The 16530-nt window shown below is 49.3% G+C and overlaps 8 protein-coding genes across 8 annotated transcripts; 4 read left to right on the forward strand and 4 right to left on the reverse strand.

Annotated features, from left to right (window-relative positions):
* Positions 1-1514: 1514 nt before the first annotated feature.
* On the forward strand, positions 1515-2802 carry G6M90_00g093400 (uncharacterized protein; the record flags this gene model as incomplete). The annotated part of the gene is made up of 4 exons (XM_014683938.1): positions 1515-1688; positions 1765-2152; positions 2219-2404; positions 2504-2802. The coding sequence occupies 4 exons, from the start codon at positions 1515-1517 to the stop codon at positions 2800-2802; spliced, it is 1047 nt and encodes a 348-aa protein (XP_014539424.1).
* Positions 2803-4832: 2030 nt separating this feature from the next.
* het-6_11 (Heterokaryon incompatibility protein 6, OR allele) lies at positions 4833-6239 on the reverse strand (the record flags this gene model as incomplete). The annotated part of the gene is made up of 1 exon (XM_014683937.1): positions 4833-6239. The coding sequence occupies one exon, from the start codon at positions 6237-6239 to the stop codon at positions 4833-4835; it is 1407 nt and encodes a 468-aa protein (XP_014539423.1).
* Positions 6240-6448: 209 nt separating this feature from the next.
* On the reverse strand, positions 6449-7333 carry het-6_12 (Heterokaryon incompatibility protein 6, OR allele; the record flags this gene model as incomplete). The annotated part of the gene is made up of 1 exon (XM_014683936.1): positions 6449-7333. The coding sequence occupies one exon, from the start codon at positions 7331-7333 to the stop codon at positions 6449-6451; it is 885 nt and encodes a 294-aa protein (XP_014539422.1).
* Positions 7334-8278: 945 nt separating this feature from the next.
* On the reverse strand, positions 8279-9010 carry G6M90_00g093430 (uncharacterized protein; the record flags this gene model as incomplete). Its single annotated transcript, XM_066131442.1, has 2 exons — positions 8279-8682; positions 8743-9010. The coding sequence occupies 2 exons, from the start codon at positions 9008-9010 to the stop codon at positions 8279-8281; spliced, it is 672 nt and encodes a 223-aa protein (XP_065987781.1).
* A 1027-nt stretch (positions 9011-10037) lies between these two features.
* On the forward strand, positions 10038-10274 carry G6M90_00g093440 (uncharacterized protein; the record flags this gene model as incomplete). The annotated part of the gene is made up of 1 exon (XM_066131443.1): positions 10038-10274. The coding sequence occupies one exon, from the start codon at positions 10038-10040 to the stop codon at positions 10272-10274; it is 237 nt and encodes a 78-aa protein (XP_065987674.1).
* A 159-nt stretch (positions 10275-10433) lies between these two features.
* Positions 10434-11184, forward strand: G6M90_00g093450 (uncharacterized protein; the record flags this gene model as incomplete). The annotated part of the gene is made up of 4 exons (XM_066131444.1): positions 10434-10589; positions 10664-10875; positions 10942-11024; positions 11102-11184. 4 exons carry the CDS (start codon positions 10434-10436, stop codon positions 11182-11184), a joined length of 534 nt encoding a protein of 177 aa, XP_065987562.1.
* A 2390-nt stretch (positions 11185-13574) lies between these two features.
* Positions 13575-14102, forward strand: G6M90_00g093460 (uncharacterized protein; the record flags this gene model as incomplete). The annotated part of the gene is made up of 1 exon (XM_066131445.1): positions 13575-14102. One exon carries the CDS (start codon positions 13575-13577, stop codon positions 14100-14102), a length of 528 nt encoding a protein of 175 aa, XP_065987590.1.
* Positions 14103-14892: 790 nt separating this feature from the next.
* Positions 14893-15583, reverse strand: G6M90_00g093470 (uncharacterized protein; the record flags this gene model as incomplete). Its single annotated transcript, XM_066131446.1, has 2 exons — positions 14893-14971; positions 15042-15583. The coding sequence occupies 2 exons, from the start codon at positions 15581-15583 to the stop codon at positions 14893-14895; spliced, it is 621 nt and encodes a 206-aa protein (XP_065987553.1).
* Positions 15584-16530: the final 947 nt, after the last annotated feature.

Below are 16530 nucleotides of genomic sequence, written 5' to 3' on the forward strand. Positions count from 1 at the left end.
GGTGAAACGGTTCGGGTGCAAATTTTGACGCCGAATGCCGTCGCGGTGTGATTCATGTTGATGGCTTCGACTGTGCTGACGCTGAGTGCCGTCTTGGAATGCCATGTGCATGAAGCAGGATAATTGGACACGTCGCGCAGCCACGTCTCATGTCCTAGAAGTAGACTGTCCTCTATAAAAGTAACTATTATATTAACTGTGCATTGACATACTCCTCAAGTAGTACATCTGTACTCTTGTATGTTCTTGATAACAAAACTACTATACATCTATTAGCCCTACTAGGACTTTGTATGTCTTATACCATCATACGAGACGAGAGTATGACATCGCTCTTTTCACAAGTAAGCAGGCTCTGCTTGAACACTCCTGACAGCAGTCAACTTCATAGCGGCATTCTATAGCTAGGCTATCCGCGGTCTACAAAAAAACCACACCAGCTGCGACACAGTGCGACAGCGGTAGGCTTCCTGCATAGTTTTGCCAAGGAAGCTACGAGTCTCGTTTGTGGGTCGTGGCTTCGGCTTGTATCCTCGGTCTGCCTTGTGGTGTTGCGCGTTCAGATGGGCCATCATCTACGAGTTGGTCGCTTGGGGCCCGTAACTAGGTATAGCTTCTAGAATTGCACAGAGTCTCCGGACGCAGCTTTCCACAAGTCCACGTCCGGTACCTCTGTGCCGGCCTGCCTTGTATTGTACGGTGGCGCTGGAAGTTGGATTTACACCGAGCAGCGAATCTATGGTTTGGTGAATTATTAGAGCTCACTTTTGAGTATGATGATTTTTTTTGGACAAATATGACTCTGGTATAGAAAAGGCAATCAGTCATTGCGTCGTTTATTATGACTGAACATGGCTAGAAAAGCAAATGGGAAGGCTTGGGTGAAAGAACGTTATTCATGCTTCTTTCTTTCCTTCTTCTTTTTTTAAGCTATCCGGTAAACCACAATACTGGTACGTCAACGGAAAGAGATAACAGCGACTCTCATAACGTGAAAAACTAAGCACATGGAACCATCAGCGCAACCGACCAAATGGATACTGAAAACAATAGTGCGCCTCATCGTAAACTCGCAGAGGCGATACTTTCGAATGGCAGAGCGTGCCGACATCGGTGCGCAGCCAGCCTCAAAAAAAATCAACTCGCCCACTTGCCACTTACTTGGCTGTTTCAGAGTCGATATCAAGCGCCCAGAGCCGCGGTGCCCGCAGAACGGAGCACAATCCGAGACGCCACGGCGGCAGCATGACAGCACCGGTCGCATCTGCGGGGATTGACCGTGGGCAAACCCGGGGGAAGGGTCAAGGCGACGTACAGAGCAGCTAGCTGGGCGCCATAGCAGGGCCCAGAACAATCTCCAGTGTTCGCCATGATACGAGCCGCCGCTCTGCCGTCGGTGGACGCCGGACAGTTTATAGTGTCGCCAATTCATGAAAACATAGCTTATCCCCCTTTCAGCCGTGTTAGTTGGTTGAGATGTTGTTCTTGTGAACTACGCTGCCCCTGTATCAATCATGTCGCAGATCGGTCCTGCGCCTTTGGGCGGCGATGTCGACCGTGGTCCTGAGGCCTTGGTCATCTGCTGGGTTATGACAGCCATGGGTATACTCGTCGTGTTAATGCGGTTTGTGGGACGACGCATGATGCGCTCAACTGGACCCGACGACTGGATGATGCTGCTGACACTTGTAAGCTGGTTCCCATCTCCCAACCCTGAATGCCGTCGCTTGAGCAATGGAAGCGGCTGCTGACATCTCGGTGCAGATACTCTTCATCTTCTTTGTCGCCATCCTAACCAAGGACATATCCATTGGTGGTATGCGCCATTTGTACTATTTAACCCCCGAGGAAAGGACTGAGGCTGCAAAATGGAGCTGGATATCTCAGCCATTTCACATTATGGGTTTCGCGACTGGAAAAATCTCAGTGGGAATCTTAATCCTTCGCGTGACCGGATCGACCACGTTTTGGCGCAGACGGATTCTATGGTTTGCCATTATTACAGCGCTTCTCATTAGCGCCGTCAATATCATCCTTACTTTCACGCAGTGTTCGCCCGTAGAAGCCCTATGGAACACGCAATTGGTGGTAGAAGGAAAAGCCAAGTGCTGGCGGTCTTCAATCCAGACCGACTTTGCCATCTTTCTTTCCGGTAAGTCTAACTGCGTGTGTATATAAGAGTGGCTCTCAAATGTCGATAAACTAATGGGTTTCCCAGGTTACAACATCCTAGTAGACCTATTCCTAGCATTTTTGCCTGCTTCTTTCTTCTATAACCTCAATTTAACCTGGAAGAAAAAAGTCGAATTGTGTATCCTATTGGGCCTCGGTGTTATTGCTGCCATCTTCGCCGCCGTCAAGACTACGTACCTTGTGGCTCTAAACGAGCGCTCCGATATAACTTGTGCGTTCGCAACCCCCTTTGTATTTTCGGCAGAACCCTGCTTCGTGTTCTGACCTTCGTATTCCATTTGCCATAAGTGCTTGACTAAGTGTGTAATAGGGGAGACCTACAACCTTTACATGTGGTCCGGAGCAGAGTTGTTTGTTATTATTCTTTGCGGCAGCGTGCCGCCCATCAAGCCCGTTTACGACTACTTATTGGGCAAACCCAAGAATAGGAGTGCCAACAACCCTGGCTACGGTGGCTTTACCTCTAATACTAGCTACATACGTAGCAGCTCTAGAACGAGTCCTGGGGATCCCTTTAAGGGTCGTGAGGTGGAAGAATTGGAGCTCTATTCTCCGAGTATTAGACTTGATACGAATAATGCCAGGTCCGACAGTAGTAGTCTTCCCTAAGGCAGGCGTTCTGTGGTTCAGAGTGTTTCCTTCTAGAAACAGGTAGCGTCGCCCAAAGCCTTCTATCAGAGACCAATGGCGGGTAACCGGCGCCAAGGATAGTTATTTCGGGGTCTTTTTGATAGCGTTCCATGGTTGTAGAAATATATCATTTAAATGCTGGATCTTCTTTAAATTCCACTCCAAACCTCCGCTCTTTTATCCTACCCATAGCGAAATGAAAACAAGCAAGCCAATATCAAGTTCTAGCATAAACTACGTTTAGCTATTAACAACTCCTCCGCTATTACAGCGCAACGTCTGCCTACTAACACACGAGCTATCCATTAAAGCAAGAAACACCACGCAACTTACAATCTCAGACGGTTGCGCAGGTCAACTTATAGGGCTGGTAAATTCTTGTTAGGCTTTATTATTTATTATCGCAGGGATTAATAGAGTCACGTCCACTCTGTGATTCTTGTCAGCATGACTTATTCAATAGCTAAGAATTTGTGCTTACCTGGTCCAGGGGCGATAGTACTAACCCTGTTCCCTTGGAGATGTATTGATTGCTTAACCCTCTTGTGAATAAAACTATACCCCCTTTAGTAGATGTAAAGTCTAATAGGTCTGGTTGGCCGATATATACGTTAATAGAAGCGTTATTTATAATAACAGAACTACACTTTATATGGTTAAGAGCGTATTTTGCTATAAAAAAGTATAAGTGCATATTAATATTAAATACATATAATTATTAATTATCTGGCAAATCCAGAATATCTTCAACTATCATTTGATCTTCCCAGGTAAAGTCAGCGCTTTCCCTCGTGTATCGCGAAAATAATATTACACGGCAACTTATGGTAAGGAAATGCAGATTAGAATGGAGGACCAGCCTGCAGCACTCTTCAATGCATAGTCAATATTACCGGGTCGGTGCCCGATTTGCACATCATGAAGCACCCTGCCTCAAATTTGGCATAGAACGCAATGTACAGATGATTCTTTCCGGCCCCAGGCTATCTAATGCAACAGACTCTCCTATACATTATACCAAAGAAGAAGACCTGTACCATGACGAGTTCCTGATACCGTTTCTCATCTTACACTAGCTAGAGACTCAAACCAGATAAATACGATCCAAGGCGAAATATAACATCAGGTCTTGGGAAGTAGGGGTTAAGCAATGACAAGTAGTACCATTTTCATCGACTCGAGGTCGCGATCGCTGACAAATTGTTCATTCCGTGAATTCCGAGAACTGGTCGTGAAGGATACAACATAGAGCGGACGTTAGTGCGCTCAGTTTTGGGACGACAAATGCATCAAAAGATTGTGCGCCCGTTCTCAGCAATTATTGATTGAGGGAAGCTCAGAACACAATCACCTCGCCTTCCCTAGATAACGGACACACTACTCTGTGTGTTCTTGGACTTCCGGTCTTCACCACCATATGATTGAAGCTAGAGCCATCTAGCACCTACTGTGGACTGTGAAAGACCTCCAGTGAGTTGAGTCGACTAACTAGTCCATATGCTGTTTACTATCAAAATAAAGAAGAAAAGAAAGTCTACATACTTTATAGCACAATAATAGCGCCTTATATCTTCCCCGTACGCCTCCACAGAAGATTCTAGAGTCAGCCCGCTGGGGGGTTAGTGATAGGCGGCACAGCCGCCGTTCAAGCGGCTTGGCCCGTTACATGGACTGTATAGACATTATCAATCCTCACCTTCGTACGAGTACGACGTAAAGTCTATTTTGACTTGAGTGTGGTTCACAAACCGCTCTTGGTTAGCTACACCTGCCATACTCTATACAAGAGGCATTTCTTGACTTTGAGTCGCATGAAGACCAATCAATCTTTTATGACGAACAGTACGGAGTAAGGTAACTGGATCTCGGAAATTTCGAGTCTCTCTGCTGTGACGAGAAGGAATGGTAGGGAAAGCCTTGTGGTAGACTTTCCGATCGAGGCCACTCCCAAGAAATGCAGCATACTCTTCATAAATGATGCAAAAATGTACGGCGAGTTGCATATTCACTCAGACAAGCAGTACGCGGCGAGCAACGCCCGACTCCAAGGCCTCGCCATGCATAATACCATCGCAGTACGTTTCTCCAATATACTCCCAAGCTGTGTCCTCATCATGACCTCTGTCATCCTTGGATGGACGCAGAATATGCGCCATCGTGCCTCCATGAAAAACAGCCACCATATCACCACATTCAATTTTCGGCGGCCCCATTCCCACGTAACCCCTTTCTGTGCGATACACTCTTCGGCCGGCGTTTCTCACCAAATCATGCATGAATGAATGCCTCTCCGCGGCATATTGTTCAAGTTTCGTCACCCACTCTTCTGGCATCTTAGGGCCCTTTGTTAGGTCCTTGTGAGCTTTGTAGTCAATTTTTCTGAACCGGCGCGTGAAGTCGATGTACCAAGATATCCCCTGGACCATAGCCGATGATGCGCAAAGCATCAACATCTCCCACAAGAAGTCTTGAACGCCTTCATATAGTAACTTTGCCATTGCGATGGGACCTCGAGCCCAGTATCTGAGTGTTTCCATTTCTGAGCCGGCCTGGAAATACCACGGAACAACGCCAATTGTATGATAGATACGAGTGATGGACCACGCGGCCAAGCTTTCTTCAGACTTGATCGCGCTCTCTCCTACGAAATTGACAACGTAAAAACATGTTTCTAAACGCTCTTTGGCCTCGAAATGGCCAAATTCCCTTGCCAAACTCCAGTACGAAAGACCAGAGTCGCAGACACGAAGAAACTGCAGGGCTCGCGCCTCTTGGTCCAGTGGCAAGGCCGAATGACCGTTATACACGAACGCTGCGTCCCGTACGACGGCGGATATCTCATTGAAAAACAGAGTGGCATCTAGATAATCAATTTGGGGATGCGTAAAGGATTCACGAGAAACAGAATACGTGCGCTCGCCCACGAAAACAACCTTGTCCAACAGGGTGCCCTTGATGGCAAGACCATTTTGCTCATCGAGCGACAAGTCGGCTGTTTGTTTTTCGCCCCCAGCCGTAAACTCGGGCTCAGTCAGCTTGCTATAGCCGAGTGGCGTAACTAGATTCATGCTCCAGTCGGGGACCCAAGACGGTAATCCTGCCAGGTTCTTTGGAAACTGATTAAAGAGAAGTGTATCGACGTCTCGTTTCAGCATCAGGCGTGCGACATCCCTATATGTTCGCATAGTACCGCCGTACTGCACGCACACCCCTTTGCGGAACTCATCGTCATCCGCTGCCAGCCCAAGCAGTGCAAAGATTCGATCCTTGCCCATGGAGGCGCCAATCTTGGGTTCGAGGTCATTGACATTATATCTGAGCACAATGTCATAGAGCGACTTTTGGTCATTCGACCCGTGAATGGCTCTGCGTTCCTCCATCACACGACCAAACGCGTTGGGATTGCGAAGAAGCATGACTCGACGCCTGAGCTCCTGTTACACGGAAATGGCTGGTTACACAAGGGCTACGGTCACGGGATTAGGGCAGAAGGTCCTCACCGACTTCTTGTATAAATAGACGGCTTTGGTCCCTTAAGGCCTTGAGGAAAACCAAGGACCTTTGATAGCAAAGACTGTTATTAGATGAATTGAGTAAATGCTCCAAGCCCTCTACTGAGCCCTTGTCACAGCTCCTGCCTAGATTTTAGGCCTGAATGGTTTTTATTCCAGTGAGTGTTGTACAGGCTGTAGAAGAACATGCCGGCTTTGAAGCAATCAAAGCAGAGAGATTGCATGCCGCAAGCCAAGAGGAGCTGTCGTGGCAAGCATCCTTCTTGTATGGTCCAAAGGCGCTGGAACCAGCGACGGTCGAGAATGTCCTCGTATCCTGCTAGAGGAAAGTCGTCGCCATGAAGACGTATCATGTCTAGTATTGCGTCGCGATCCTCGCGCTCCTGGTCACTGATCTCTATGGACAGATCCATGACTGCGTCGAATACATTCATGCAGCTCGCGAGTCGGTGGTTGATGATGCCGCATAGAACCCCGTTGCCGTCGTGGCATCTTTCTCGAACGTAATTGTACCACGTGTCCGAGTTGCGAGATGCGGCGCCGAGCCAGATGACGCCTCGCTCGCAATTCTTGTATATGTCCTTCATGAGAGCGACTTGATGGGCCTTTTCGATGGTATCCCCCTGGTTGGTGCATATCTGATCCACAAACAGCGGGAGGTCGAGTACGCTGGTCGCGACTAGGTGTAGCAGCGCGACCTCTAATGGGCGGTAAATGGCAAGTTTGTATGTTTTGCCTCTATCCTCAACCAGCACTGTGCGTTGGGGCCTATTGCTTTCATTGCCCCAGGCATACGAGAGCGTATTGTAGGAGCAGGTTTCCCCAGACTCGACCCTCGTTGTTGTCTCGATGATTTCCACGCGCAGAGTGCCCTGGTAGCCTGGGATGAGCGATGGTTTGGGCGTCAGAAGCCGGATAAGACGGAATTCTCTTTTTGAAGCATCGAGGGCTGGGTATTGGTAATATGGTGGGCTGGCGAACCGTGTTGATAGCTCCATAGTCAATCAAGTAATTTGCGATGGTCTGACATATTTTCCATGATCTATTGCTTCATGATGACGAAAGGACGCAACCCCGATTTACTAGGTCCGATGACAACGTCAACCCTTGTCATAGGTGTAAGCAAAGCGGTGAGGCGGGGTTGGGGGCGGTTGTTAAAATTGAGGCTTCCAGGGTTGTTGAATTTAGGCTCAACTCGTTCAAGCTGCATGTGCTGCTAAATTCGGGCTCGTTAGGCCTGGCTGTTGAGGTGTGGGTGACAGGTCTGGTCTGGTGGCCTTGTCTTATGTAGTAGTCTTAGAAGGTGCTACATATGTAACACTCAAATGGCACATGCAGGTTGTCACACCAACAAATGGACGTGACTACGCCATAAATTATAGTGCGTTAGTGACCCCTATATGAGATGACTGCCTGGTTTTCAGTCTCGGGCCATTACAATCTGGCGGAATTGTGAGGCAACATCGAGGTCTATGGGGTCTGGTAGTTCATTTAGCAATTGTTCGGTGGGCTCTCCGGTTCATAGGTGGACAGGATACACGAATACGCCTGGCATGTAGATGGCATGAAACATGAGCAGAGACACCAGGCTCTTTCCACCGTCGTTGAGGCTCTGTGGGCGAGAAATGAACGCCCCCTCACGAAGAAGAGTCTGTCGCCTTCACGACATTGAGCAAATCGAACCCTTGAAGGAGGTTTAGAGCAAGTCGCTGTTTCCAAACAAAGCATCAACTAGTTTATGCGCCCGCAAACTTTGATTCGAATTGCTGCCTGTACGGAGTATTTGAGGAGGCAGGAGAGGAGTTGATGAACATTATTTTCGTTGCACTGCTACTCGCATAACCACGACAAGGTCGCTCGGCCTTGTTTTCCATTCCTTCGCTTGAGATATTCGAGCCACAGACCTAGCTCTATCCGTATTGTGTGCTCAATCAACTATTCGACTATTGCGCAGGCCGTTTCCCAATAACAGTCAACCGTACGCAGCTTACCCAAGCTCCATTTCGAGTTTCCTCGACGGCCTGCGGCAGCAGACGTGCCAACTCGTGCTGCATTTTCTCGCTCTTGTTCTTGCGAGAGATGATTTCATGCATCATCAGCCCCCCCTCGTGAAAGATGTAGGCCCAATGTGGCGGACAGTCAAGGCTGTGCACGTCCACATGGTCAAACCCCACGGCAGAGAAGAGGTTGTGCAGTTCTACCGCCCAGGTTGGTTTGAGGCGCGCATCCTGAATCTCAAACAACTTGAACAGCTGCTCCAAGCCTTCACTTTTAGCCTCGGGGGCGACCTTGTCGATGCGAAGTGTCTCCATGTCGGGCTCTCCCCATTGCAGGTAGCCGCCAGGCTCTGATGTTGGGTTAGCAACCAACCGGCATCGACTTGTCGAATTTGCGCAGATATATGTACTTAGCATTTGAAAAAGTTTGCGCAAAACCACTTCTACCTCATTGTTCAAGAGAACAAATGACAGAAAGCGGACGTGGACAAGGTCAAAGGCCGCCACCAGGTCCGCTGGCAGGTCATCTTTAATATCCCAGTGTCGCAACTTGACATTCGAGGGTAGTGTATCGGGATGCGGCGCAGCGTTAAAGGAGATGTCCAAGCCTACGTGCTGGGCTGACTTGGCAAGATGCTCTCGGACATCGAATAGCCAAATGCTAGGATCGTTCGCCATTACTTGAAGTATGGAATTGTGCAGACGGCATCCAGCCCTACTGACCCGGTCCCGGTACCTACGTCCGCCACATGTAGGTCGGGTTTTGCGATGGGAATTTTGGGGTGGACGGCGTATCCGAAAACCTTTGTCCAGAGACTGTGCATCAAGTTGATCCTGCCACCTGGTTAATCTGCGAGTACTGGCTCTTGATTTTGGCATTCTTTCTCGGTTCATTCTTGCCGTGTTTCCATGCGCGCGTACCTATTATTGTCAAGGTAGTCCCGGGTGAAAAGGTAGCCATCGTTGGAAGACATGGTCATGTGCACGACGCAGTTCAATGTTGACTCTTTGGTATTAGAACGAGGTGCGAAAGAGGGAAATGCGTATTTGTGGGAGCTCCGGAATTCACAAGCCTCAACGACAGCTCCATGTGTTGTTGATGAACAACTCCTTGTCAAACGCCTCCTCACTTGCAGCCCGACCTCTCCCGTCACACATAAGCAGGGCACCTTTGCATCAGATGATGTGACATTGACCAACATGTCAATGCTTCGAACCAAAACGGCTAGTACCAGACGGCTTTGGCCTTGCCATGGTTGCGTGTGCTTAGGAGGGATCCATCGCACCGCCAAATACGTGACTTCAAATGTTGTCACATCGATCGATGTAATCATTTCCGCAAACGAGCCGAAGCCACGACACTTGCATCATGCTGTGAAACAGACATCAAGATGGACCAATAGTGACTTGCCGAATAAAGAAAAGGCCGAGAAACAGAAGGCTCGGCACCCGGCCACGGCATTTCCGCGCACCACCTCGCCATCCGATACAATACAGCCTTGGTTGTGAAGAAGCATTTGAACCTCGATCATGTCTCACCATCCCAGAATGTGCTTCCCGCCGCTCGTCAGCCCGAACTATTTGCGACTGGCAGACTCTGAAAGGCACCCCTTGACCATATTGCCCTTGCACTTCCCACATGTTGCTCCTCTCCTCGATTTGTATCGAGTCTGCATTACTCTCGTGGACAGTGGAAATGTCACACATGGCCAGCTCGAGCTTGCCGTCGGCGGCCACCACGGGGTTGGTCATCGTGTCTGCCATTTTCCCCGCGTTGTCGGCCGTCGCCCTTTACCTGCGCGTCGTTGCTGTCCGTCAAAAGGCCTCGACGGGATCGCGCTCCGACGAAAGCTGGCTTCTCGTCTCTTGGCTGACTACGGCGCCTCTCAGCATTGTTGTCTGGGTCGTGGCGGCCCGGTCCGGCATCACTTACTACGATTAATAATGAGACGGGCGTCAAGTACTCCCTCGCTGTTTGTATTGTCCCCCGGCGTAATAAAACAACTACCCAGCTACCCACTTGGTTTTTCTTTTTTTCCTTGTCGACTGAAGTGATGGACAGAAAACGTGGCTAATTGCATTGCTCCGTTGACTAGCTGATATGGCTCTGCTCCGTCATTCTCTCAACGCCCCTGAGACGGCTGTCAAGATTGCGATTCTTCTCTTTTACAAGAGGATATTTTCGACGGCCATGTTTAAAGTATGCGTGTGGTTTGGAATTGCGACAATATCTGTTTGGGGGACTGTCTTCTTCTGTGTAAGTCGTTGCATGTCATGTTGCAGTAATCCCTAGCCCACACACGAGGCCCCGCAGACTAACGCGCCTATTAGTTTACCTTGACCGATGCGAGACCAGTATCAGAGCCATGGTCGGGCCATGTGAGCCTTCCTTACGACGCGACAGCTTTAGGCCTCGCACAAGTGGGAACCAATATTGCTCTGGATGTCATCGTGTTGTGCTTCCCACTCCCCGTCATCGCGCGATTGCACATGCCCACGAACCGCAAGATGGCGGTTGCTCTCATCTTCTGGCTGGGCGTCTTGTTCGTACCAGATTCCTTCATGCAGAGACCTCTGGCCCGGTGGAATATTGTTCTAACCGACTGCAGCTGCTGTGTCGCCTCGGTGGCGCGTCTAGTTCTCTTGAAAAAGTCCCTGGCCGTAATAATCGAAGATCCAGCCCAACATATCTGTAAGTTGACTTGCCCACCATCTAGGAAACCTGACATTCGTTTGAATACTCTTCAGGTCAGCCCAGACTAAGAGCAGGCATCAACACAGACCTCCAGGTTGATCTTCATCGCCAATTGACGCTCCAGGAGGGCAAGCAAGGTCGAGGGCGACTTGGGTAAAGAAGGAAAAAGAATCAGTTTTAGTTCTCATAATACACTTGACTTGCCTGGCTACCAGATTCCGAACTGCGACAACGTCACATGCAGGGTAGGTGACGGACCCTCGAGGTGGTAACGGAGTCGATTGTGTGGCACACCGAATTCCTTGGCCACGGTGGCTACTTTGGCGTCAGGAGAGGGTTGAACAGATTTAGAGCCTCTTGGATTTCTCAGACTGCAATACCGGGAATTGGTTGCGCAGAATGATGGACCATCTTTGGATGGAGTGAGTCCCGATATGACACCACAAGCTCTCGACCATTTTCAACAACTAGAGAAGGTCTTTTTGCACCAGATATGCATGCTGAATTCATGTGTATCTGCCTCTCTGTCTCATTACTTGGTTGATGCGGCAGTTGCGAGGGCACCGGCATCTCCGACATGAACGGAAGAGCGACAACTATTTCGTCTTGGGTTCTCTCGTTGTCTTCGACGGCATCAGAAGCTTCCTGTGGTATTGACTGCTTCTGTTGGGCTATTCCCAGACTTGCACGCTTAAGAGCATTTCAAATTTGCTGATTTGCCTTTTTCTCTTGCTTTCTAGCCTCATTTGCCTGCCGTTTTTGTTCTATTTCCCCCTCCTGTTGCATCCTCCTCTCTAAAGCTTGTGCCTTTTCCGCCGCCGCCTTCTTTTGCCTTTTAGCTTTATTAGTCTTCTTCTTAAGAGCCTCTTCTTGCTTATTGGCCTTTATCGTGGCTTTCTTTAAACGTGCTTAAGCGATTTTTACCGGGCTAAATACCTAGACCGAGTTAGGGTCTGCACGGTCAAAGAGGTAGTCTTTCAGAGCTTTACCGCGTTGCCTACGCTGTTTCTTAAGGATAATTGTTTCTCGGAGACCCTTGTTCTCATATCCAAGCAGCTTGACCTCCGCTTACAGGCTTGTAAGAGTACTCTAAGCGCCTCGTTAATTGCAGCCATGGTTGTTGAGATATTCGAAGTTAAACTTGGATGAATGAGGTGGTGTGAATCCGGCAGATCCTCGGATCCGGCGCTTCACCGTAAGAACCCTTACAGCGCGCAACTCCAGGGGGCCCCTGCCACAAATGTTGCTTTTTCTGCAACGTGTTACCTGAGAATGTGGCTGGGTGAACGTGTTTTTATCTCGTATCGCAGCTGCGGTTCGTTAACAACGCAGTCCGCGGAACATCAACAGTAGCAGCTAGGAGAGCGATTTATGCCGTAGCCTTACCCACACTCTTTTACGGGCTAGACACATAGTCCCCCAGCCTCATCAGTAAGCTGATAACCTTATCTCTCTTCCTGCCCGGAGTGAGATAGTTAGCGCTACTCCAACAAGCCACATTCTCTTAGAGGTTAGGAACCGAGCTACAGGTGGCGTTAGGGACGTCGGACAGCAAAGCAGGCTTTGTGACCAGGGCAAAGCTGGGCTGGCCCGTGGTCCGTGGTCCTCATATAAGACCCCTCATGTCAGGCAGTCAATGCGGATAAAGTTTCTGCTATTACTCGCGTACTTGCTTTTATTTCTTCTACTTGTTCTTCTGCTTCTTTTTTCGTCCTCCTAAAGATTATTGATTGCCTTAAACAGGTGTCTTGCGATTCGTAGCCATATTTTGGACGGAAACAATGAGGACAGAAACGTGTTTATTATTGCAAGCAAAGCTCTATTCATGAGACCAACTCCGACTCGATCCCGTTGGTGACCATCTGATAAAAGTGGAGTTCGGCGTGTCCCAGCTCCGGCAGGGATACGCAATCTCACAAGCCAGGTGCCCGTGCTACTAGTAACCTCGGAAAAGGCTGGAGCTGGCACGGGTGATGTTTGTCTCTCCCCACTAGGCTTCCCTCATCTGTTGATTAATACTGTTTAACAGGATGCAAACTGACACCCGTACCTAAATCGAAATGATATTAGACGGTAGTAAATTTGCTTGTGACACTTGCGTGCGCGGGCATCGCGCAAGCAAGTGTCAGCACATTGGTGAGTGCTACGATCCGGTCATCTCCCCAGCTCGAATGGCTTCACCGAAATGCTCCCCCTTGCTGATGCCTAGAGTTCCGGCAAGATCGTCCACTTCAAAAAATCACCAACAAAGGCAGGCCCGTAAGGCAGTGCCAACACTGTCGCTCTCTACGTCAATCACACTCAGTTCATACAAAATGCGACTGTGGCGCAAAGGCTCAAAATTCCTCGCTTGAGTCCATGATTGAAGCCGATTCTGGTCAGTTCTGAGCCTTTCGAAACAAGACTCCACCCTCGTCTCGTCACTCTCATTGACTTGCCCATGCAGAACGTTGTTGTTGTAACGACGGACAGCCGTGCATATGCGCCTACAAAAAAGTCCGATCCGTCTTGGATACTTGGCCTGGAGCTGGTTTTGAGGTTCAGGGCATGAGCCCGGCTCATGACAGTGGCGCGGCATCTTGGGACGAAAATCATAGCGATGGACAAACCCAGTTGCACGGTTCCGAACACCTCATGGACTTGAGCAACTTGCTCTATTCACGCCATGATCAGTCTGTTGATGGAGCATCAGCTGATGATAGGTTTGATGTTACATGGAGTCTTGCATCGACAAATGCCATGACTTCCTGCTTCCCTTTCCAAGGTCAAAGGGACATGGGACCAGGTATTCCCATCGGGTCGACAAACATCGCAGGGGGTGTCAGCGCTCAGCATATCGAGTTAGACAAGCCCATTTTTAATGGAATTGATCCGTTCAGTGACCCAGACACAGCCCTGGGTTGGAGTGTAAACTCGGCTCATACCATTGACGGTAGGAACTTTAATCCTTACTTTGCGATGCCTGAGAACGATCAGGAAAGGGGGAGTTATACGCCCGATTTTGGCCAAAGCTTGGAGAACAATACCATTGAGGAAACTAGAGCGGTAACAAATTTTACGGAGGACTTCATATAGTATCAGCGACAGCTCTCGTCAAATACGGGAATGATGAACAGAACCTACTGATGAATAGGGATGACGCAAGCCCTGATTAGCTGTTCAATAATTCAAAATATATCAGTTGCACCGAGTCAGAAATTCCATACTTGGTCGCGATACTAAACTACATGTCAGCAGAAAGAGCAATCGTAGCCTTGCATACATATCCGCATCGGCCGGGTCTCAATGCAGTTTGCCTACCACTTGGGACATTTCATCTCTCTATTGGATGGCAGCAAGAGCCTCGTCGCTTTTTCTGTTGGTGAAACGTGCTAGAGCTTGACGTCGCGGGCTTGCTGGGGCTTGCTGAGCTGTGAACAACGCCGACTAGCTCATCTTCATTTTCTTGTACTAGCCCTGCCATCTTGCTGCGTAGATTGGTGGTGTGAATCGAAAAGGTAAGAAAAGGAAGAGGATTCGGAGCCCGGGAGTTTGGTGGGTGAAGCATGGGTAAACAACGAACTGAGGGATGAATGATACTGTAAACGAAACAGAAGACATGACTGACAACATGTAGGTATACAGCACTTGCATAGCTCAGCACAAAGGTGTAAGGAGAAGCGTCTTCCTAAAGCTAAGGGCAGAGCATCACTTTTTATTCCCGGCGCGCACCGTAATTGCAAACTGGGACGATTGCTCAAGAGGCCGGTAGGTAAACTATCAACTCGAGGCCGCCATGATATGGCGTTGTGACAGACTTGAAGCCGTTGCTAGGATCGTTTATGTACCGCAGGAAATCTTTATACATAGGTTCGCAATCCGCGTGTTATCCGCCAGGATCATAGCTCCCCTGCACCGTCGCGGCCGAACGCTCTGGATGACCGGCAGCGCCATCGGAGTCCAAACTAGCAACAAAATCTCAGCTCTGACCTCGAACACAGTTTTTGGCAGCAGCGCTGGAATTATAAGTCGTACTTACGGTCCAAAAGCAACATATCAACATGCTCCGGCATTCCTTCCGTTACTTGAAGCGTCTCTCGCAAATCTCCCTCTCGCATCTCAATCCACGGCTCAACCTCGTCACCAGCCTGCATCCAGTAGTCCATGGTCTTTGCTGCTTTCGTAGCTTCTTTTTCGGTAGCAACAACCTTACCTGTGGCTCTCATACCCATGACCCTTGCGTCTCTGGCGTTCTGTCCTACAGCAAGGGCAAGATAGATAGTTGACACACCAAAGCTAGTGCCAGCTTTGATGATGTTCTTGGCACCAAGGGACCGTGCGAGGAGATACATGAACTGGCATTTGTCTTGCTCCAAACTCACAAACTTGTGTCGCATGTGATCGTCCGCTGCTTTCGGCCAGGCCGCTTTTCGGATGTAAAACCCAATAATAGTCTTCAGGTAGAACCAGACCTGCGATAATGACTTCTCCTGAGAGGCAGAAGCTGTGTGAAGGTGCTTCAACAGCTCGTGGACACGGGGGCTGGCTTCTATAGCCCACGTTGCTGTTCCAGCCATTTTCATGATGCGATTAGAGCTCTAGGTTCTAGACTGGGCGGTGTCCGATCGCCATGTGCCCTTCTCCGTTGGGGGGCTAGCACACTTGTAGAAGAGGGCCGAATGCTCTACGACCTCTCTAGGTGAGGCACAAATAGAGTCATCCCTGAAGGGGTACCCTCTCGTATTGCCCTCGATTTGGGTTAGACCATTTCGGAGCAAAGGGGGGATTATGTGCCGTCGAGCTGGAGCCGTGAGACCTAGCAACTACTTCCGAGTGTACTTCTTCTTCCGTATATGTCGGCGAGCACTGCTATATGCTGGGCGCTGAGGTGTTGGGGCAGGGCAAAATCCTCTCATACAGCCAAGTAACCAGACATTGCAAAAATGCCCTAACAAATGTACGCTCTGTACCCTCCCAAGCCACGGCGTTTTCGTGGTGTCACATTGACCCAACAATCGCTCGTCTCGTCGAATTCTGCCCACTGTATGCAAGTTGCGTGGTCCTTGGGAGTTGATGGTGCACTCACAAGCATAGTCTTCCCATCTTTCTCTCTCTATTCTTTTGCCTTTTTCTTCCGTTCTTTGCGCCAGCCCTTTCACAACCCCCCAACCCAGGGATACACCTTTCATTCTCCAGCGATGGGCCAAGACAGCCGAAACGCGCGCCTTGAGTCTCACGGAGCAGAAGCTGTGAATGACGTGGCTGGAGTTTGTAGTTTGAATGTAGGTCGATTCTCTGCTCCTACTTTGGACGATATCTCTCATACAGCTTGGATCTTGCAGTTACTCTTGACTTGGGACACAACAAATCTTGGCATCATCATCCGTCAATGGCACGTTCGTTCCAGCCTTTCACTTATCATGTCTCTGTTCCTCGTCACGTTCATTGCAACTGGCTACGAGGCGCTACCTGTCCTTTCTATACACCCCGAGAACTACAAAAAATACAGGCATGTGGTATCTAG

Source organism: Metarhizium brunneum, chromosome 6 (assembly GCF_013426205.1).
Source record: "Metarhizium brunneum chromosome 6, complete sequence".
In the NCBI taxonomy this organism is placed as follows: Eukaryota; Fungi; Ascomycota; class Sordariomycetes; order Hypocreales; family Clavicipitaceae; genus Metarhizium; species Metarhizium brunneum.